At 33.0% G+C, this 23534-nt stretch overlaps 1 protein-coding gene across 3 annotated transcripts in view; it reads left to right on the top strand.

The window, feature by feature from the left end:
- The window catches only part of CSMD3 (CUB and Sushi multiple domains 3), a gene marked incomplete at both ends in the record, with an annotated part of 604245 nt that overhangs the window by 515255 nt on the left and 65456 nt on the right, over positions 1-23534 (top strand). For 2 of the 3 annotated variants that reach the window (XM_082293775.1, XM_082293773.1), the window contains 9 exons: positions 1036-1181; positions 4161-4241; positions 5381-5494; positions 9655-9843; positions 10236-10382; positions 12899-13087; positions 17452-17637; positions 18994-19188; positions 20900-21073. In XM_082293775.1, the coding sequence (XP_082149901.1) occupies positions 1036-1181; positions 4161-4241; positions 5381-5494; positions 9655-9843; positions 10236-10382; positions 12899-13087; positions 17452-17637; positions 18994-19188; positions 20900-21073 (1421 nt within the window). The remainder of the gene's footprint in view (positions 1-1035; positions 1182-4160; positions 4242-5380; positions 5495-9654; positions 9844-10235; positions 10383-12898; positions 13088-17451; positions 17638-18993; positions 19189-20899; positions 21074-23534) is intronic. The other variant, XM_082293774.1, reaches the window with a different exon arrangement.

Raw genomic sequence — 23534 nt, 5'->3', positions numbered from 1 at the left:
TAAAATGAGAGGGTCTGTTTGTATTTGGCTGTGACAGAAAGAATTGAGCTATCAGTAACTGTAAACAAATTATATTCTCTATGTACTTGAATCCATGGCTGTCAAGGCTCTGCATGATGACCCTCAGCAGCAGCCTATCACATTACTCCCTCCAACACATATCTGAAGACATTTAATGGCTTTAGTCCTCATTTTTACGTGTCAAAATTGTATTATATACATGATGGCTATTTAATTATGCAGTTTATACCACTTCTAGGATAGTATTTGTTTACAGAGCAGATCAAAAAAATTATAGAAGTTTCCAATGAAAAAAACCCAACATTTTATTCACAATTAAAATGCTTCTTCAAAGCATACAATTTCCCTGTTAAAACAGAGGGGAGAGGGTCAATGTGCCATAATTTGGACCAAAAAAAGTGAGGTTAAAAATGCTGATATTAAAGCATATCTAAAAGTAACTTAAAATAAGCTTTGCAAATAAAATGTGGATTTATTAATGTCCACATGCAGTTTTCAAGGGGAGTCTTGTGTATTCAGTAGACTGTAAGCATTTTGGTTTTATTTTTGCTAAGACAATTTTCATTCTTGTCTTTTCAAATTATTCTATTAATTAATTCTAACAACACTATCTCTTAATTTTCCTAGGAATTACCAGTATCGAAAGACTGGGGGACATGAACAGTTTTAGTTTCATTTCTTTTCTGATAGCCACATTTGAAAGTATAGGTAGACAAATGTAATCAGACATTTTGGCAAGCAGATGAAGTAAAACCACAAATTCAATAGTTTTGAGTTAACTGCAATTTTTATTTGAAAATAAGAATGTGACTTTCAGAAGGTGGTTAAATTAGTATCCAGTCCACATACAGGATATGAAAAGGTCTTCAGCCCTTGATGTCTGCTTTATCTTACTTTAGTTGTCTCATGCCTTATAGAACAATCTAGAGAAAATTTACTGCATTCACTTCAAATTTGGAGAAATTATACTAATTTTTGGACCAAAAAAAACCCCATTCTGTTTGTTTTTCTTAGGGATGGACCAGACCAAACTTCCCCTCAAATTGGACAATTTAGTGGCAACACTGCATTAGAATCAGTCTATAGCACGTCCAATCAGATTCTGATCAAGTTTCACAGTGACTTTACTACCAGTGGCTTCTTTGTACTTAGTTATCATGGTAAGTGTGACAAATTAAACTTTTTCACTGTTTATGCTGGTCACTGGAGGAAGACAAGGCATAAAAAAATGAGTTGGTTTTTCTAAGAGTTGCTATTATTAATATGATTGACCACTACTATGGTAATGCAAATATATGGAAGACTAACATAAATGATGAAAATAAGTTATTTTCTTGACAAGATATTAAATTTACTATTAGTCAAACAAAAATAAAAAGACTGCACTATGATGAGACATGAACAAAGAAGGCAGCATCAAAACCCTAAAGTTCAAGGTGCACATACTTTTACTTTTTACAGTGTTTCTAAAATTCCTTTGAAACCTAAATGTTTTTGGAGGACACTGAATTTCTTTTAGACATTTAGATATTTTGAAGAAAGTTTTGTTTTTGCAGAGACACCAATGATAGTCAACTATACCTATGATAAAATGTTTACTATACTATGTAGTTCAATGATAGTGAGCTACGTAGTGTAGTTAACATTAATCTGCCCTTGAATTAAATACTGACTGAATGAAAATGTGTATGAATTAATGCACTGAATTCTACCTCTTTTTGTAGTCATCCAGACCCTCTGTGGCAAAGTGTCTTTTACACTGCTATAATTAAAAGGAGACAGATTGAGAAGTAAGGGTGAGTTTAGGTGCTTTGTGAATGCCGATTGGATTGAATACTCTAGGAAATGTGAACAGACACAGCCTGTTTTCTGGATCCTGGTCAAATCTTGTGACTAGAAGACTTTCTTTTTGACTTACTAAAGACCATGGTGAATACAGATAGACAGAATTAATGGTATTAGAGGAACTTTAATCTAAGCAAAACAAAACAAATCCATAAAGCCTATAATGAAAAAAATCCACCAGCAATTGAATTTGGAGTAGAGACTCCAGCAGGGCTAGGTTGACAGGGATCAGAATTTCCATTCCAGATCTTGGCATCTAAATTGCATGTATCAACTTGCAAAGGACAAAATGACATTTTTTATTCATTAATGAATTGATAGGTATTGATATCTATTAGTATATCAGTATATGACCAAAAATATGTTAAAATCCTCATAGAATCATAGAATTATTCAGGTTGGAAAAGACATTTTATGTCCAGTTCAAGTCCAACAGTAAGCCCAACACTGCCAATTCTATCAGTAAACCAGGATGATAAATAACACATTACATGTCTTGTAAATACCTCCAGGGATAGTAATTCCACCACCTCCCTGAGCAGCCTGTTTCAATGCTTGACAACCCTTTTGGTTAATACATTTTTATTATTATCCCGTCTAAATCTTATGTGAAGCAACTTCAGGCTATTTCTTGTGGTCTAATAATTTGCTAGTATTAAAGTGTCTCTAAAGATCTCCTTTTACTTGTTTTTTTTGTTGTGGAAATTGTCATACCACAGTTGTGGGCCCTAATGTACAAAAAAGATGCAAACCAAGTAGCACAAAGATTATTTATAAAGAAACTTAAAATGATTTTTGGTCTAGTGTTGTCAAGATAAATAAATCTCTGAGTATCTTGGAGTCTATGATCCTTCATATCAGCTGCACAAAAATTATAGTAATAAAGACAAGGCAGTCAATGAGTCAAAAAAAGGCAAGGAGTCAAATTTATTTAAAACAAATTATGTTAGGATTAAAATTAATGATACTCCTGTTACCCAAAAATGAGAGACATTTGAGATTAATTATATGACTTGTTTATTAAATAAAATTTTAATTATGTTCATGATTTTTATTGTTATTTTTCTTAAGATGCAAACAGCACAGCTGTTTCATATTTAATTGGTGTGTTTTGTTTTAAATTGCTTTATTCTAAGGCTTTCTGACTCACTGATTTAAGTAGATCTTCATTATATGATTGACAAAATAGGAGTGTAATAGGAAGATATCAAATGAGGGTGACTCATCTGTAGTAACAAAAGGTAGTAGTAGTAACAATAGGTCTTATTTAAGATAGAAATTTTGTGATTGTTAGAAGTTTGACCAGTTAGAGTACTAAAGTATCTAATTACAGGAAGCAACCAAGAATGTGTATTATTGAAGCTGAACTGTCATCTGCCATAAGTAGTTGATGTTTCTGTGCTAAAGAGAAATGCTATAAAACACTGCTATATGAAAATGTAATACTAATGAAAACCAAGCATACTTTATTCTGAATGTACACTTTATAACAGGAGAGACTCAACTGTAGGTGTGAATATATCAATGTGCTTTCTTTCCCTAGATTTCTGTCCTAATTGTATTAAGATTAAATGGTGTTTTGTCCGTCTCCAAACATGGGCCCATTTTCACTGGATCTCTGGGGAAAAAAAAAATCAATCTATGTAGCTTCTGCATACTCTTCCTACTTGTCTATTTATTTATTTCATCTAATTATTTTGCCTGACTGTTGCATCATGTGCTAAATCTCATAAAATTATTTCATGTGAAGCTTCAAATGAGAACTTCGAAAGCAGGATTCTTCTCTGACCCTATCTGCAGGTGATGTGTGCTCCACAACTGTTTATTTACTGGGAAGTTTCACATTCAAGATGTTTCTGTCCATTAGTTATGCTGCCTCTGGGTAGAATCTTTGGGATTCCAAAACTTGTATTTGTTAAAAGGTTTCAAAAGTGGAAGAGTTCAACAGTAAAACTGTATTTAAAAAAAACCACCAAAAAACAACAACAACAAAAAAAAAGATTGAAAAATACAAAAATATTTGCTTTTTAACTGGGATCACTTAAGTAAGAAAATTGACAACCACTTCTAAGCTTCTTATTCCTGAAGAGGGTTTCACCACTAAAACTAAATAACTGAAAATGAAGACACAACTTCCAATGTTTTCATTTCCTTTCTTTTGATTCTTTTTAAAGTTTCAAAATAAATTAATGGAGTTTTTATTTTATCCTGCTAAGGTGGATATTAAATCAGTTATTGCATGGCTATGACAACTACGTTTGAGAATGTCAACTGTGCTTTGTTCCTGTTTGTAGCCTATCAGCTCCGTGTCTGCCAGCCTCCAGCAAATATACCAAATGCCGAAATTGTAGCTGAGGATGATGAATTCGAAATAGGTAATATAAAGAAAAAAAAAAAAAAGGCAAAATTTGTTCATAAAGTAAACTTTCTGTGCACAGGATGCTTTTCAGAATGGAAATAGTACTTGTAATACTTCAGATTTTTATTTGATAATACATTTTTTAAGAAATCATTCCTCTTCCCTATGCATCCTGAATTCCATCTATATTTCAGAGATTACATATAAATAATACAGTAACTCTTTGAAATTGACTTAATTTTAAAATACACTTTTCATACTGTTTAATATTAAACATTGTTTTACACTGAAACGAACGAACAAAACCCATAAGAAAACATGTAGACAATGTTGTATTCTATACCAGAATTAAGGTTCTGTGACCTAAAGAGTAAAATCAAATTTGTAAAAGTTAAAAGGATCAGAGAAGGGGGTGACATTCTGACTTTCTGAGACATGTCAATAATGTTACTATATTTCAAAGAAATATTATTTATATGATCTTATTTCAGATGTCTGGTTTTGCTCATGTGATGTCAAAGAAAAATAGGGGGGTTTTAGTATATACCAATATAAGATTAGTTATATAGGTCACAAAGAGAATTTTTTTTTTCCTTTTTTTCTCTGTAGTACGGACCAAAGAGAGGTGCTGGAACATGCCAGTTTTTATTGGTACATAAAACTATACGAAGTTCTAGTTTCTTAATTAAAAAATGACAATTCCTTATTCTCAGAGTGCCAAATTTAGATATCATCAACTAAATCCTGTTGCTATTTAATTTTTTTTCCCCTCAGGATTGTATGAACTACTGACTTGATCTTATACTTTTATTTAGTTCCATAATGGTTATACTATAAATTATATTGCTTAAAGGTTTGTGGACATTTGGTTCACATGGCATCAGTCAAACCCAGATAAATAAGCAAACTATCTAACAAATAATGTGGTGGGGAAAAGTGATAGATGCAGCACAGTGTGCAACACAAAGCTCATTTAACACATTTCTTAGACTAATCAAAGCTGTTTATGCCAGAGGTCATTTAGCCCATTGTATAATATGGTGGTAAGAAACTTCATTAATCAATAATGTTTTCAAAGCTAAAAGTCCCGGTTAATTGCTGTTTAATGTTTCTTTTGTTTGTTTGTGTTTTGCCCTGTTTTGTTTCTCTGAACAGGAGACATAATAAGGTACCAGTGTCAGCCAGGCTTTACACTGGTTGGTAATGAGATTCTGACATGCCGACTAGGGGAAAGACTTCAGATGGATGGAGCACCACCTACTTGTCAAGGTTTTTCCACCTTTTTACTTTCCTGCTGCCAGATCAGTTCATTGGTGATTCCTTAAATAACCTCTGCATCTCTTTACATAAGACAGCATACTGAAACTATTTCAGACTTTTGACAATTTATCCCAATATATCACTCTTTGTTTTGTTTCATATATGTCAGATATTAGTGCAAAATATATAGCAATTTTTAATCAACTTTGCAAGTTCATGCTCTACTTTGTGAACATAATTTTATAGTTCCTTTTTTTTTTTCAGGGAGTCTAATTCAGTAAATAATGAGACTTTCATTTTATCTACAACATAATAGTATGAAAATTTATACGGAAATTTTTTAAAATGCTAAATTAACATAGCATGGATTTGGGTGAACAAGTTCACAAAATAATTTTTCAGGGCAGTTTTAAGTACTTCCATTTTTATTCAATGTATTCTAAAAACCAGGTTTTGTGTATGTGTGTGTGTGTGTGTGTATGCATTTGTTTGTTCATTTTTCTTCTTACTGAAAACTGCAAATAGAGAGATAATGCCATCTCATTGGTAAGCTCAAAACAAGATTGCATTCCTGCCAGTGACTAACATCACACTTTAGACCAGTCTTTATTAAGCTGAAATTTGATGTGTTACAGTAGAATATAATTTTTCTGTAATTAAAAAAAAAATGTGAGATTTTTCTTTCATACTGAGCTGATTAGGGAGCTAATGAAGACAAGCCTTGAACATGCTTCATTTAAAAAATGGAATCTCTTTGCAGCTCCAGTGATGGGTATGAGTTTATGTTTTCTTACTAATTCTTCCATTTATATCTGGAAGGATGAATAAGGACCTACAGTTATAAACATGTATGATAAAGTCTTTTCAAGGAAAAAAGACCAAACCGAAACACCACAGCCTCATAAAAGTATAAGTTATGTTAACAAAAGCCGTTTTGGATTCTGCTAGTTGCTGTGATATTCCTTTGTGATCCATCTGTTCCTGAGCTTAATATTCTAACATCTACCACAGGATTAAAGTACTTTCCCAAATCAGTCATAATAAGTGCATTTGATTTACATTTGTATTATATTAAAAATACTGCCATCTGTTTTTCCTACCAATCTAACGTTTTGGTGTGTCCTTCTCTAGTAATTTTAATTCATCAACATATCCATAAAACATTCACGATGAAAGATTTATTTTGCAAGAGTAAATTAATTGTGAATAAATCTACTACTTTTACAAGTAAAACTTTAATATTTTACTGTTTCTTGGCAATTTCTAAAGTTATAAAATGGTGTACAATATAGATGCTAGGAAATTAAACATCAGTTTATTAATTTTTAAGACTTTATTATTACTATAAAATTCACCTAAGCTTTGAGCTGAGAGTTAAAAAAACCTCTTGTATAAATATACTGTGCTCCTCATTCCTGGAAAACTGGAAGGGTCTACTATTACAGCTGATTAAACTGTTTTCTAATGATTTTATGGACAAAACTATGCAGAAGTCAAAATAATTCACAGCAGTAAGTCTAGTTCTTAAAAATGCAAAGTGAAATTGAAATGTGAGCTTCATAAGAACTTTAACACTGATAATTTCTGAAAATCTATGCATTTAGTTAAGTACAAATGTGTCTAGAAATAGCTTCCAACACCCCAATTTAAGTTTAAATCCTAACTTGGCAGACTTACAGCATTTAATAGGTGGAAAACCATAGTAACCTCCAGGCATTGCTTTAAATGTTAAAATAATGTAATATTAGATAGGCAAATAGAGACATAGGTGCTGATCCTGAGGCATTCTCTCAGCGTGTGTTGCTGAAGGCATATTTGTATTCAGCGCAAGACCCAAGACAAAAACTCAGGAAGGATGACTTCAGTTACCGTAGTTAATCTTTTATCTGTCAGATATGAATGCTAAACATTGGTTCCAATACTAAATATTAAATCGACGCTCTTCTAATTTCCATTCAAAGCAGAATGAAATTAACATGGTGTTCAGAGTTGGAGTCAGAAAATTAAAAAGAAAATTGCAAAGGAATTTGTCAAATTATGTTAAAATGATCAGTTCAACTGGCAACTTAGAATAAACAGCAGCATATTTTCTATTTATTTATATAATGTCTAAGGTTGAAGATCAAAGTATATAAGTTAAATTTCAGTAATGAAAGATGAATAGAAAGCTTTGAGAAATATAAAGGTAGCAAAAATACATGCCAAAAATTTCTGTCTTTCATGATTTTATTTTATCATATTAGTCTATAGATAAGCTACCATACTTCATTGTGCAGACTATAACACACTACATAAGAGTCACTCCCGAGTAAAAAACTCAGTTCTTCTGTTGGTTCATATTAGTATTAGTTTACTAGTTCTTTTCACTGGGTAGACCATATGTTTGTTGTTGGACTTGACAGTGTTAGTTCCTGATGCTTTAACCTTGTGCATATGTTGTATGCTTTAGCCAGTGTAAAGTGAGATTTGATGGAATTTTTCTTTAATTTTCGACTTGAAAATAATTGATACCTACATTCAAAATTAATCCATAAGCAAATCTGAAGAATGCTGCTTAGCAGAATTTAAGTAACAATATATTGGTCTTGAAGTTAATGTATTGCAGTGAAGGTATACTTGACAAATGAGCAATTCCTAAGAAAAAATATTGAAGCAAAATAAGATTTATTTGGTAATTTTAATTATTACAGCTTAGTTTACATCACATTTAGCACTATTTTAAACTATGTCACTTTTTTTTTTTTCTCTGTTTTTGTTTGGTGTGTGTTAGTTGAATGAGCATTTCTTAAAATTCTTGCAAATTTCCTTTAGACGTGAAAATAGTCACTAAATTCCACAAGTTTAGCCAATGCCTATCATCTTATTTTGTTAAAATAGAGCATTGTCCATACAAAACATGTAGCTTTTCCCTTAATTTTGCTTTAAATTAGCTTCTACTTTCAGGGTAAAATGAAAATTTCAGAGTAAGAAGATTCAAACTGTATTTTGCATCATAATTAGGGGACCTTGAGAAAATTCTTTAATGGTGACTTTTAACTATATCTCAGATACATTTTCTCTGATTCATAGAAAACTTAGCTACCCAATTCCCAAGGGAATCTGTTTAACAGAAACAAGTCTTTAAATTCTCTATAAAATTCCTGAGGGATGTTTAACTGAAAATCCTCAAATTAAGGACAGTTTGCAAGACAAAACCAGCTGCAGATAAATGAGTGCAGCCAGATTAGTTATGCTCTTCCTGCCCCACATTTTTATATAAATATATGTGTACGTATATATATCTGTATGTACATATAAAGCTAAGAGGATTACCTTGTTCATTTTCTTGAGATATGCACAGCACTGTAGTTTTACAGCCAGGTTCCATCCATATGAGTTTTATTAAGTGGGTGGAGGTGTTGTATTCAGTCTCTTCTTGAGTAATTGAAAAAAACACAGGACATGAGAAACAACTTTTTAAGTTTAACAACTAGATGCTAATTTGCAACTGAGATACAAATATTTTTAAAATATATGGGCAGATACAGATCAGTTTGGATGGGTTTGCAGAGGATTGGACTAGATGATCTTCAAACATTGCTTCCAACCCAAATATTCTGTGATTCTTACAAAGATTTTTAAGAAGATGAGTACTCTTTTTCTCTCCCATTCTCTGCTTTTCTGTGTTGTTTATCTCTCTTCATAGTCCAATAACTTTTTCAACACAAAACCTGATTTTTGTAATTAATGAGACAATATTATTTCTAGTATTCTTGAGAAAACTAAGATCCTATATTTTTTTCCTTGTGTAACTCAGGACTAACTCATTTTCATAATAGGGGTGAGTTGTCAATATAAAAAACTTTCAGTGCTCCTTTTTAGCAGTGTTAGGTTCTGAATATACTGCAGGCATTTGTTCATATATCATGAAGCAAACATATTTTTTGAATAAAGTTCCAATAACATGGTGATATCAACTATTTCTATTTAATGAGATTATTATTCTGTGGAGACCTAGTGAAACCAGATAAATTCAAAATTAACTCCATCATATTTTAAATCACCTTGTTGCTCAATTTAAGGAAATAGAATGAGTAATCCAGTTCTTTTAAACTCAATAAAATCTTGTCAATCACACGAAACAGAAATAATGGGCTTTAGACTGTTTTGCCAATTTTTCTGTTTCACAGTGCTCTGTCCAGCCAATGAGATGCGTCTGGATTCAACAGGAGTAATACTGAGCCCTGGATATCCTGATAGCTACCCAAATCTCCAGATGTGTGCATGGACCATTACTGTGGAAAAGGGTTATAATATCAGCATGTTCTTCGAATTCTTCCAGACAGAAAAGGAATTTGATATACTTGAGGTTTTCGATGGTAACTATAAGATGCATAACTTTGGATGATACCTTGTCTATATCATTGTATTTTTATATTGCATCTGTCTAATTACTATTGTTTATGCATATAATAATTTTTCAGTATAAAAAATCTTAAGCAAATATTTTGATTTGGTATGCTAAAAAAACCTGCTGGATTACTGTATTTTAAAACTGTACGTCATGTTATACATAGAAATAATTTTTGTTTTGAGCAAATACATAGCTTCCAGTTATAACATATAATTTCAATTTTAAATTCAAATTAATTTGCCATTTGCTTGAAGAATGTTTTACATGTATATTAATTGTGTGCATATGGTTCATTGTATGTTATTTTAAACTTTGTAACTCCTCTTTCCTTTCTTTTTTTCCTTCCTTGGTACCAAGGACCAAATAGTCATAGTCCATTGCTCATATCTCTCAGCGGGGACTATTCATCTTCTCTAAATATAACCAGCAATGGCCATGAAGTCTTTCTCCGATGGTCAGCAGATCATGGCACCAATAAAAAGGGTTTCAGGATAAGATATATAGGTATGCTAATGTGACTTTCTATAGTCCATAAAATTTCAATATGGAATATATGTTTATGTGAAAAGAGTAATATAAGCTATGTTTTGTATCTTTAATTAACCAAACTGAAAGGAAGTCAAACCTGTTCTATCTACATGAACCTGATGACCTCATCTTGTGAGGAAAAAAACCCCACACGTGTTCTGTAGAGAATTAATAAAAGACAGGGTTTCAAAATGGCATAAGCCAGTACTAAAGATAAAAGAAGCAGCTTCCCCCTTCTCTCTCCCATTTACTTGCACTTGTATGCCTCTTCATACTGAGATGTTTTTCTAACTGGATCTTTATACAATTCACCATTAAGAATTTTGGTGAAACGGGAAAGCACTACAATAAGGCAGGAGTGAACACCTATAAAGTGGAAAAATATGAGACCCTGAAGGGTTGAACACTTTAATTTAAGGTTCAACAGAAGCAGCAAACAACATTAAAAGAGATAAATTAGTATGTAAAAAAGCCAGTGTTTTATGTATTATTAATTCAAATTAACATATTTATGAATAGTGTGTGGAAATGGTACCTGACAAAGTTAGATTTTAGTAAAATTGCTTTAACAGAATTATTGTATAATATTAATTTTACTGGAAAATTATTTTAATTAATCAAGCTAAATTAGTTTTGTTGTAATTTACAGCAATTACACAAAACCTGTATTTGCTTTTTTTATGATGAACATAGATATGAAAGACACACAAGGAAGAGTACTGGGGATAGTATCTGCAGATATTAAAGAAGTTGTTGGCGTAAAGCTGTTTCATTTCACAAAGTAGAGAAAGAAATAAAGAATAAGTATGAAATTCTTCTGCTGTGTGTTTTTGTTTTTCCTTACTTAATTTTTGGCTACTTCACAATTGAAGAAAAATAATTGGGATCAAAATATACTGTGAAACTGTATCAGTGTCATCTTTCCCTTTAGGAGAGGACAGTTTTCTCAGGCTTAAAATATCTGTTGTTAATGAGATAAAATTCACTGTTTACTAGACACAAAATAATATATTGTGGCAATTTTCATTGCACGTATTACCTGTTGGATCTGTTAAAAGAGAAAGAAGAGAAAATTCTTCATAGTCTTTCCTTAGAGGTACTGAGAGAACTGTTGAGAGGTAGACAGGAAATATTTTCTAGTGATTGCTTCACACTGAATATACTGGTATATTTTCTTATACACTAGAGAAGTAGAGGTGTCTGTATCTTTGGTTGTTTCAAGAAAGGATAAGTCAGGAGAGATTTAGTGTAAGGAAGAAAATATTTTCATAGTATGTGGTCTGAAAGATATAGCAGTACTTCCCATTCTGCTCTTTGATTTAATATGTTTAATAAATATTTGTCATAAATGAACAGCCATGTAACTCCATTCTGGTCAGAGGAAGCTTTCACAGGAGAAAAACATTGACCTGAAGTAATTAATGAGACATGCAAAGTTTTAAAGAGAGAGTGAAGCAGCAGTTTGCTGTATGCCTGAGAAAATAAATATCAGTAGTTATCAACATTTTTTCAAAGCATAAACGAAGCGCTTGGAAACAAACTTCCAACACAGTTTTCTTTTCTACAAAAAGGGAAAGTGGCTGTGATGGCCAGCAGGCATTAATCAAATTAATCAGAGACCAAGTTAACCAAAATTCATCTTAAACTGGTTACCAGGTTATAAGAGCCTTCTGGCCCACTCCTTTGAAAAGACAGACAAACCTAAATTACCTGGTACTCGATGAAAAAGGGAGATAAAGGAAACATAGTAGCGACCAGTGTTTAATAACAGAGTTGTTAAGTACATAAATAATTTCAGATGATAAAAACTGTAACTCTTAGAGATTTTATTTGCTCTCATAATGAGCTATGATTTTTTTCATAGTCTCTAGATAAGACTTCTGTAAGACTTAATGTGTTCTAAATTAATCAACAGCTGAAATCAGATTAAGTATTTTTTGCCATGGATTTATCGTGGCAGTCATCAATATCATTAAAATCTATTTTAATTGTTTCACTTCAATGTATCAGAAAACTTAAATGAAAGAGTTTATTTAGGACCATAAAGAAAGGACTATTTTAAAAGAGTTATGTTCAGGATGTGCTAGATGTTTCCTTCTTTCAAAAATTCGTATACTACTGAAATTTATAGATATATAATTTCAATATATTTCATCATAAACTAAAGTTCAGTAGATTATTTGATTTAAAAAGAAGATGGTAAAAAAACCCCAAACCCCAAAGCTATAGCCAGTTATAAAAGTGAGTTATCACTCTATTTTTTTGGAGGCTACTGAAACCCAAATCTTATAAAGTGCTTACAAAGCTCTTTTTTTATCACCTTTATATTTTGTGAAATTGCTCAATGCATGCATTATCAGCACAAGACACAACTTTTAGTAACATTTTCTCAGTGTCCTATCAGATGTCCACTGAGTTCAACAAGAATTTCTCAAGAATTGTTATCTGAATTCTAAATGCGTATTTTATTCATTCAATATTTATGTTTAAAGCTCTCTACTGCAGCACCCCGGAGTCGCCTCTGCATGGTTTCATTGTCAGTCAGACAGGTGGACAGCTCAACAGTATGGTTCGCTGGGCTTGCGATCGAGGCTTTCGGCTCATTGGGAAAAGTACTGCTGTATGCAGGAAGTCTCCATATGGTTATTACTCGTGGGATGTTCCAGTCCCAGCTTGTCAAGGTAAATTCTTTTATTCAAAAAGATATACTCTAAGAAACTTTCTATTTCCTTTTGTAATGTAAGCCATCAGTTTTCTGACTTAAAATTAATAGCAGGTAAATATTTTATGGACATACTTCTGTGCTAAAATTTTTCAACCTCATAAAAACAAATGTACTTTGAAGAAACAGTATTTCAAGAGGATCTAATAAGCCTGACAGATACAAAAAATATTGCTTTAAGACATAGTGAAGAGTATTTAAGAACTTCATTCTGGTCTAATAATAATTTCTGAAATTTCAGGTAAGTCTTCAAAATGCTGGTGTTCTTTGAGAACTAATATAATTAAGGTTTTCCATTTTCCAAGGTCTCTGTCTTGTTTTTTATGTATATCTTTGGAAGTGGAAATGTGTTCTGAAGTTTGTGAAAAAGGAATAGATTTTAATGTTTCAGTTTGATTCACAATATTGCCCAAGCTGATGTACAGTGACCAAACATTTCTTTGATAGATTATTTTTAGGGAATTTTGGATAGTTCCTATTTGTCATTTTTTCCTGTCAAATGATCTGATGTGGCAATAACTTATCCTGATATTGTCACGTTTTCCCCTAACTAAAAGAAAATTTTCATAGAATCATACAAGGTTTTATGTCCGTTTCTCGCGCTTTCACGTGTCGGAGGAAAATAACTTTCAGGGATGGGACTATGCAATTACACGAATTTATTGTTTAAAATAACAAATGCATCAGTCCAGGCATGAGATTTTACACCACCTCAGAGTAATGGCGACTAGTCACAAGATTTAGGGTTACATCGTAATTTATAACTTTCTAATCCAATAGATACTTAAAACGACACTTTGTTTTAGATTAATGACCTATCACCTGTGGCACTTCTCACTGCAATGCAGCTATGTCTTGACCAATAACTTCTCATGTCACATACACACAGTTGTCTCTCTTATACCATCTACATTCTTAACTTAAACTATATAAAATCACACTATTATATTTTAAAACCCTTCACCAAAACACCCAGTGCACAATTTTACTTATAATGATAGGAACACAAGTTTGTAATCCTTTTGCTTAAAGTCCACAAATCTCTGTCAATTAAGCCAGACCTAGTCTCTTCCAGGGTTGTAAATCAAAGCCTCCTTTAATTGCAGGAGTTTCTACTCCTCTGTCTCCCACAGTTTTACTTGGAAGGGACCCTAAAGATCTAGTTCCAATCCCTCTGGGATGGGCAGGAACACTGTTCATTAGACCAGGTTGCTTAAAGCCAATCCAGCCTGGCCTAGGACACTTCCAAGGATGGGGCATCCACAATTTCTCTGGGCAGCTTTTCTGTGCAAGTTTCCACATATATGAAATTCAGGTCAAAACTGCTGTCAACTAAAATGTCGTTGGGTAACGCTTGGGAGCTCTATTGTTTATATAAAAGTCTGTTATCAAGCATTTGGTGTGCTGGATTGCATGTTGTTTCTTAAAAATTTAAGGTTAAGGGAGGGATTTATTTTTCTTGTGCCACAAGATTGACTGTTAACATGGATAATATGACTCAAAATTTATCAAGTCACTGATGGAAATTTTTGAATACTGAAGGAGTAATTAATCTCAATGGTAGATACAGAACATCTCAAGTTGTAGCCAGAATGTATCTGATATATATTTTAGTGATTGGTAAAAGAGAGAGAATGTGAATTATGTGCATTATGTGAATAAACAATGTTGTAGAATTTGTTGGTGGTTAGGATTGTAATCAATGCTGTTTACATGTTACAAGTATTTTGAAAGTGGATATTCATTTTCTGTGCTGCTGAGTGCTGGCCCTGATGTAACGCAGTGGACATTGTTCTGGCAACTCTTGTTATTGTCTCAAAGTTCTTGTTATCATTAATATGTGCTTTTGAAGGAAGAGGTTAAGCTAGGCCAGTTATGCAGTAAACAGTGTTGTTTGGTTATACCTTGGTTATACAAGCATATGGTTATCATCTTGGAATTTGCCTAGTCTGCAATCCAAGCTGTTGAGGAATTTAAGAAGTAATAAACATGGTCACATGTTTTCATTTTAGTGTCATAGAAGTTGTTTCTTTCTTTGGTGATGGCAAGTGAAATAGTACAGTTTTATCAGATGTTCAGTAAAAGACGGAAGATGGATATTCTGGTTTAATTAACTTGTCAGTTTTTACCTGTCTGGCATCATGTCCTCAGACACTCTGGAATTTTGAATTCAGTTACAGTTTCTTGGGGTCTTCCATCTCCTAATCAAATTTTCTTACTTTCTTTTAAATGTGTATTTGTCTCTAGGTGCCAGTAGATATTGTGACAGCCATTAGGTATATGTTCTTATAGTTGCCAAGATAGGGTGATAGAAAATTAGGAATAGTTTTCTGTGATCTTTTCAGCAGTGTGTCTGTACTGTGGTTTTTGGGGATTTTTGTTGGTTTTTTAAAAAATTTACATGTCATGTGCAAGGGATTTTTTTATGGCAATGTGAGAATATTTTAACATTGATTCCTACACCCCTGGAAGTTTTTATAGGATTGGTGCTTTACCTGTGTCTTAGCTGTGATTATTAGCTTTGATACTGTGCCACATAGTTATTATATTGCTTATGAAGCAGATCAGTTTTATGTCAGATCAGCTCCCAGTAGGGGCAAAAATAGATTGTGCTTTTTTTTTTTTTCCAAGTATTTATACATAGTCTGAGAGGATTAATCTTCCTGTGTGGGCATGATAGGTACTTTCTTAGCGCTCAAGATTTGACTTCAAAGTAAGGTACTTCAGACTTAAATGCCTAAGCCCTGTTTTTTCACTTTTTTTTTTGATCTGACCTACATTAGATATATGGTTTTAGAATGCGGAAAAGGGTTAGTTTTTATTTTTATTCCCAAAACAGACAGAACATTATTTAGAACCAGATCTTCTCTGGTACATTAGTTTTGTTAAAGAAAATTAATTAAGTAGTGGCTTACACTTTTATTTGTAGTTTTCAACTTGCTACTCTAAGAGAAAGGGGAGCCAGCTAGGAGAGGTGCTATGCTGGACCTTTTTCTCAGCATCAAGGAGGGGCTGATGAGGAATGTAAAGCTAGGAAAGGAAAGTGACTGTGACATTACAGAGTACAAAATTCTCAGAGCAGTGAGAACAGTGGGCACTAGCTACTCTTGACTTCAGAAGAGCAGGATTTGTCCACTTCAGCGATTTGCTTGGTAGACTACGATGGAATAAAGCCTTAGATTTAAGAGGGAACCAAGACACCCGGTTAATAGTCAGGGATCACTTGTTCCAAGCTCAGAAATGTCTCATCCTGTCAAAGAGAAAGTCAAGTAGAAACTTCAGGACACCTGCCTGGATGAGCAAGGAGCTCTTGGACAAAATGAAACACAAGAACAAAGCCTAGGGAGGGTGGAAGTGAGGACAGGCACCGTAGGAGGAATACAAAGTGTCCAAGCAACCATGGATCAGGTTAGGAAAGCTAGAGATGTGATAAAATACATCTGTCAAGGGGAACAAGAACAGCTTCTAAAGATACATTGCTGTTAAAAGGAAGACTAGGCAAATTGTGGGCCCTCTCCAGAAGGATACAGAAGACCTGGTTACCTGGGACATGGAGACAGCTGAGATACTCAGCAGTGGTTTTGATTCAGTCTTCACTGACAAGTGCTTCAGCTGCACTTCCCAAGTCACTGATGACAAAGATGAGGGCTAAAACAAGCCTACAGGAAATCTGGAGAGGGACATTTTACAAGGGCATGCAGGCCTTAGGCCTTAATAGGATAGGTGGGAATGGCTTTAAAATGAAAGAGGATTGGTTCAAATGACATATCAGGAAGGAATTCCTTACTGTGAGGGTGGTGAGGCACTGGAACAGGTTGCCCAGGGGAGTTGTAGTTGCCCCATCACTGGAAGTGTTGAAGTCCAGGCTGGACGGAGTTTTAAGCAACCTAGTGAAAGATATTCCTGCCCATTGCAGAAGGATTGGAACTAGATCTTTAAGGTCCCTTTCACCCCAGGCCATTCTATGATTCTGTGATTCAATATTTTCAAAAGGGTATTTTCTTTCTGCTTTCCAGGTTGAAAAAATAGAATCTTGAAAGTTGCTTTTAGTGTTTTGCCAGAGGTCACAAAGTTTGAATGGTTAGCTGCAGAGTTATGAACCATTGTTCTTATTTTTTGCTTCCTCCATCAAAATGCAAAAGCTTCATTGGATTCAATTCCCTAAAATTTTAAGAGCATTTATTTGCCTGCTTAAAACACACATTAATGAGTTAAAAATTAATGAGTTAAAATTTTTTTATGAATTTAAGATTAGCAATGTTGCAATGCATAAGCTCTTTGAGGTCAGTGGATATAAAAACCTTTGTCTTTCTCTCTACTCAGCAATATCTTGTGGAATTCCTAAAGCTCCAGTAAATGGTGGGATATTAACTACAGATTACTTAGTTGGCACCCGTGTTACTTATTTTTGCAATGATGGATATAGGCTATCAGCCAAAGAGCTTACTACTGCAGTCTGCCAGCCGGATGGTACCTGGAGCAATCACAATAAAACACCTCGCTGCGTAGGTGAGTAACATGTAAAAAGTCTCTGGTGAGTAAAAAGCTGTCTGTACATTTTTTTATTTACCCAGGGAACAAATCTTCACATGACTTAAACTTTCATCTTCAGGTTACTTCAATCTATGAATTATTGCTGGTATTAAATTACTATGAAATACATATATGAAATATACGTAACTAAGAGATGCTGAAACTTAACAGCATAAGCAGAATAATTATGCTAGAGCTTATAGAATACACTCAAACAGCAGAGTAAATATAGTAGAGCTTAAAGAATGAAATCAAACTAATAATTCATTTACAGTTAAATCAAAGTTAATGGTTGTAGAGGTTTTTTGCAAAAGTCATCTCTTCAGTGAGAGCTGCACAATTCATATACTGTTAACAAACCCTTTTTTACTATCCAGAATTGCAAAACCTCTGTGATAATTGTTTAAACTGCTGCTTATTATTTATATTCATCCCGTCATTATAGTCCTACACCATCTAAACTTGGGGTATCATCACTGCAGAGAAAATGCATTTTATTCCCAAAAAGACGTGAATATCAGCAGTTACAAATAGGATATGAAAACCCAGGTGATTGTAGAGACCAGTACAGGGATGTCAGTGTCTCATGCGCATTAGAATTTGGATTATCTCACCCAATGAATTTTGGAAATGAAAGTAAATTAACACTGGAGTATTTTTCAAGGATTTCCCCTTTCTCCTTTTTTTTCTTATTGTTTTTGAAAATTTCATTCTGTCATGAATTTTCCTCTTTCTCAAAAACCAATGAAAATAGAGAAAAACAAAGTAGGAAAAATTGTTATGCTTCTTATATTATTTTTTATTATATTAGTGTTGCAGAATGTTTTTTTTTTCCATATCTGGAGGAAGTACACTTAGAATTAAGAAATGAGACAAAAATATATAGCTGTTGAATAGCAACTTGGATATGGATATGATTTTATCTGTCACCAATGTGCAGTCTCTCAAATAAGTCTATCATATCTCACAGAGTTTACCTGGGTAAAAAAAAAAATTCCTCCATTTAAATCTACTTGAAATTTTAGTAAAGATTCTGGTGCCTGATGTAAAGTGTCACGGAAGGTCTACCTACAGTGAATTCAACCATGGTATAGCTTCTATCTACACCAGCTGCATCACTCTGCATACACAATCCCTGCTCTCTCTGGATCATCATTAATTAAATGAGACAACTCATAACCTTCTAACCACAGGAAATTTCAAATACAGCCTTAGTTTTCAAAGATTATGTCACTGTGTTTAAAATACATTTATTGATTAATAATGGTACAGATTTTCCCAATTTGCCTGTACTAAGCCACCAATAACTATGTGTTTTTGTTATTTTGGAAGTTGTTACATGTCCGAGCATCAATTCTTTTACCCTGGAACATGGAAGATGGAGAATAGTGAATGGTTCACATTATGAGTATAAAACAAAAGTAGTTTTCAGCTGTGATCCTGGGTATTATGGTTTGGGGCCAGCATCTATCGAGTGTCTTGCTAATGGCACCTGGAGTTGGAGAAATGAGCGGCCTTACTGCCAAAGTGAGTACATGTGGTATCTGCATCCGCTGTACAGATTTCAGGAAAAAGTATTTTATTGGGTGAATTAGAAATTAACTAATTTAGTGTTCAAAACAGCTAATTAGAAAAAGTGTTTCTTGGCTGGAATTCCTGGATATCCTAAACGCTGTTATTTACAAATATAATACATTAGATTTAGTGACAAGGACATATCTGTAAGCACACTTCTGAGTTTTAAAGGTCCCTGAATTTATAAAAGTACATAGAAGTAGTAACAGAATATTTTCCTATATATTTTTTTTAGGTCAGGAATGCTGTAAAGTCTTGAAAAACGGAAAACCTTTGTGTCCTGTCTGCATACTTGATAAATAAAATAATCTCTCCTTTCAGCTAGTTACCATGTAGCATGCATTTGCTCATATCCACATCATTCCTCCCATTAGCTGGTATGCTGATAACCTGGAATAGTTAATTTTCAAAAAATAAATAATTAATATTCAGATATTTAAACCAACTAAAGATGTAGCTACAATTGTTTTTCCCACTCCCACTGCTGTGAAAAGCACATTTCTTTATAAATTTAAATTTAGACATCTCGTTTTTCAAAACTGTGGTGTTTTGGTTACAATTTGAAGCCGTAAAACTCTTTCTCTTTATGGAATACTGTGTGATGTATCTTCTGACAGTGGGATATAACTGTGCTTTTGGTACCTGTATTGAAAGTGTGTATCTGCATGTTTATGTATAAATCCACATATACCTAAAAAGTCTGTAAATAAGCCAGATAACTGTGGCTTTAAATATATTTCTAATTCATTCACAATACATATGAAAAAAAAAGTGGTTTAAAAAAGCAATTTCAAAGACAGATTAATTATACTGGAAATTAACCTTAATTTTGGGTTCTTTATAACTGGAAATATGGTTAATAATTGAGAGAATTTTTAAAAGTTAATTGCAATATTTCATCTCTGCTAGTGTTAAAAATACTGTGTATATGTCTGTACCTATCTCTCTCTCTCTGTATATATGTATATATTCTACATACTAAATTTGTATTTGTATCCCTCTTTGCTTTAAAATAAACTATTTTTAACTATGTTTTGTTTGAAATATTATGACATTTTCTTCTAGGCATAAAGTGTGCTACCTAATTTCAGCCTCTTATTTACTAATAATAAATTGGCTTTGTTAATTATTAAAAGAAAATTGAAAAAGAAAAATGCTATTTTGATTGAAAAAATGCTTCCAGTTGTAAATAAATGGCAAGGAATTCCATTAATATAATTCACTCTTTATAAAAATGTAATGTGTGAATGCTAGGGTAAGCATTTCATTATGACCTAGGTGATCCAAATGGCCTATTCCTAAAGAAACATAACTTTAAAACTGATAGCACTGGTGAGGTTCCAATATGCAGAAAGTACTTGATAAAAACAAGGTAATTAAACAGCATTTAATAATGTTTTGAGTGACATTTTTAACTTCACAGAAATTATTTTAATTGTTCTTCCCCCTCTCTTTCTTAAGTGTAATTTCTGGGGAAGGAATAGTTTTTGTTTGCAGGTTTTTAATCTACGTTTTCTACAGATTTCTCCAAAATATTTCAAGGTGTGAAATTTATTTATCTGATTGACTGGTTGATAATTATTATTGGTTGTTAGGTATTATCATATGTGTGTTTGTGATTCTCAGCTGTATACTTGTGTTTTGTTTTTGTCTTGCCATGAAGTTATTTCCTGTGGAGAACTTCCTACACCTCCAAATGGAAATAAGATTGGAACTCAAATCACTTATGGATCTACAGCTATATTTACTTGTGACTCAGGATACATGCTAGTTGGCTCTGCAGTGAGGGAATGTCTGTCATCTGGACTCTGGAGAGGAATTGAAACCAGGTGTTTAGGTATGGATACTACGGTCATGAAATGTCTATTTTCTGTCTCTCTAGGAGACAAAAGTAAGCAAAGTGATCTCCTTGTCTTTTTCTATTAGCAGATACATTGAAGAGAGCTCTGCATGTGTGGCTGGGCTGCATTGTTTTTCTCAACAAATTATAACTATGTTTATATTTTCAGAAATATTAGTATCTTCACAACATGCAAAATCTGTGTTACTGTATTTTTATTTATGTCTTTAAAGTAGAACTATACATAAACAGCAAGACAGATTGATTCCATATGTGTCAGCTCTAATACATATCCTCAGTAAAATATCTGCACAGTAAACCTGAACTAAGTGGTTGTGTTATAGAATTAAACTGTATTCTTGAAAAGATACAGAAGGAGGAAAAAAAAGTTGGTGGAAACTTTGACAGGACCACTGCAGCCTTATTTCTAAGAGAAAGTCGCTATCCAGACGCTTTTTTCAGAATTTGAGACCCTTTAATTGTACAAGTTTAGGTATCTTCTCTTATTTAAGGCAACTTCACAGTTGCCTGAATTATCTATTATAAAATGAACACCTGAAACAATTTCAGGGCTTCTTTCCGATTCATCATGTGTACCTTGAGCTGGGTTATTTTATTTACTCTAGAGACATTCATTTTAACTCTATATATAATCAAAATTTTAATTTCAGTTGAAATCAAAAGCATGCTAGTATTCCAATTTAGAGTGAAATATGTACGTCATATTGTTATCTTGTCATTTGTGGAGGCATGAGTATATAAGAGAATATCCATAAACTGATAATTTCAGAAAACTGAACTAGTGTATACACTAAATATAGGGATTTGTTGCAATATCTCTTTGTATGGATTGCCATTCTCTTTTTTAAACTACATTCTATCCCAAATAATTTTTCTTCTGTAAAACTGTATTATTTGCTAATTTCACTTAAGTGAATGACTCATGAATGAGCAAAAGTGTTGCTTATCAAGCTACAGGTCTGAAGCTGGAATGTTCACTGGCATATAGCAGAGAGGGATAGAGGCTTTGTTTATTTTATTTTCAAATTAAAAGAGGACCCCTACTTCTCAGAAGAGATTCATTATTATTTAGTTCATATGCTATAATGTCCAGTAACAGTAAACACTTAACAACTATATAACTAGAGGAGGAATACAGTAACCTAAAACACACCTATTGTATCAGACTAATAGGACTACAATAAATCTTTAAATGCATATCTTTAAAGCTTTATTGTGGCAAATTGTTGAAGATGACATGGAAACAAGTATTACTCAGAGAATTAGAATATACATCATATACAGCACACAAAAAATGTATACCTTGCAGAATAAAACAAAAAAGTAAAGCTAGTGACAGAGGAAATTTATAAAAGGTAGAGTAATGGCTGCCATAATTTCTCTTGCAACAACACTGCCTACTGTGTTACATCACTGTGCAGGAATGAGCTCCCTGCAGACTCAGAATTAACTCAGTTCAATTCTTGTTTCTTCCATAAGTAATTTGAGAATTAAGATAGAGGGATGAGTTCAGCTAACGACAAATCAGAAATAAGAAATATTTTTAAGAAAGTTGTTGTCAGAACGTGGAAGAAATGGTGGACATTAAAGAAATAGAATATGGGAGAAAGGAGATGAAATAGGGCAGGAAGACTTACAGAGTGGGTATTTTAATGGTTCAAGTAATTAATTTTTGTGCAACTTATCATTAAATTCTGGTGTTTGTTTTCAATAACTGAAAAATAGTAGAAAAAAAAATTCACTTTCTATTTCTGATGTTTTACTGCTCTTAGCTGTAAACCTTTTTTATCATTTATCTTAGAGCCTTTCCACTTTTACTTTCTGAGAAATGTAGTTGTTCTGGGACTGAAGTGATTACCGGTGTATTTCTGTTTTAAGTTTTGAGGATGCCCTTAAGAGTACAGTCAGATGACATACATGAAATCCTACAGGAAAACATAATACCCTTTTCAAGTATTTTGTTTAAAAATTCAAGTTTTTTTGAAAGTGCTACTGAAATAATTGCATTTAATTGTTGGGTTAAATAGCCTGACTTTAATTCCAGTTATGTGTAATTTTAAGAATTTATGAAATGTGGAGTAAACAAGAATCTAAGTATCTGCAGTAGAACTTTAAACTAGTTCATGGTGAACCTAATCAGATATAGATGAGAATTAGAACTGAGCTAATGTTTAAATCACCGAAAATATTGACTAAAATGCAAGTTGTGTTACTGCACGACATTGTGAACAGCAGTGCATAATTTTGATAACAGCCATAATAGTGTGAGAATATTATTATAGGTTTCACAGCTCTTTTTTGTCTTTCTTTTCTCATTCTGGCTTCTTTTATTAAAAGATGGATAACTTTCTGGGTGTTGAATCTGTGGCAAAAACTAGAACACTTAACGCAACTGCCTTCTTTTCTCAATCTCACTTTTTTTTTTCTTTAAAGAATA

The sequence above is a fragment of the Coloeus monedula genome (genome assembly GCF_965178545.1).
Source record: "Coloeus monedula genome assembly, chromosome: 1".
NCBI lineage: Eukaryota > Metazoa > Chordata > Aves > Passeriformes > Corvidae > Coloeus > Coloeus monedula.
This window is presented reverse-complemented; position numbering and strand designations above follow the sequence as displayed.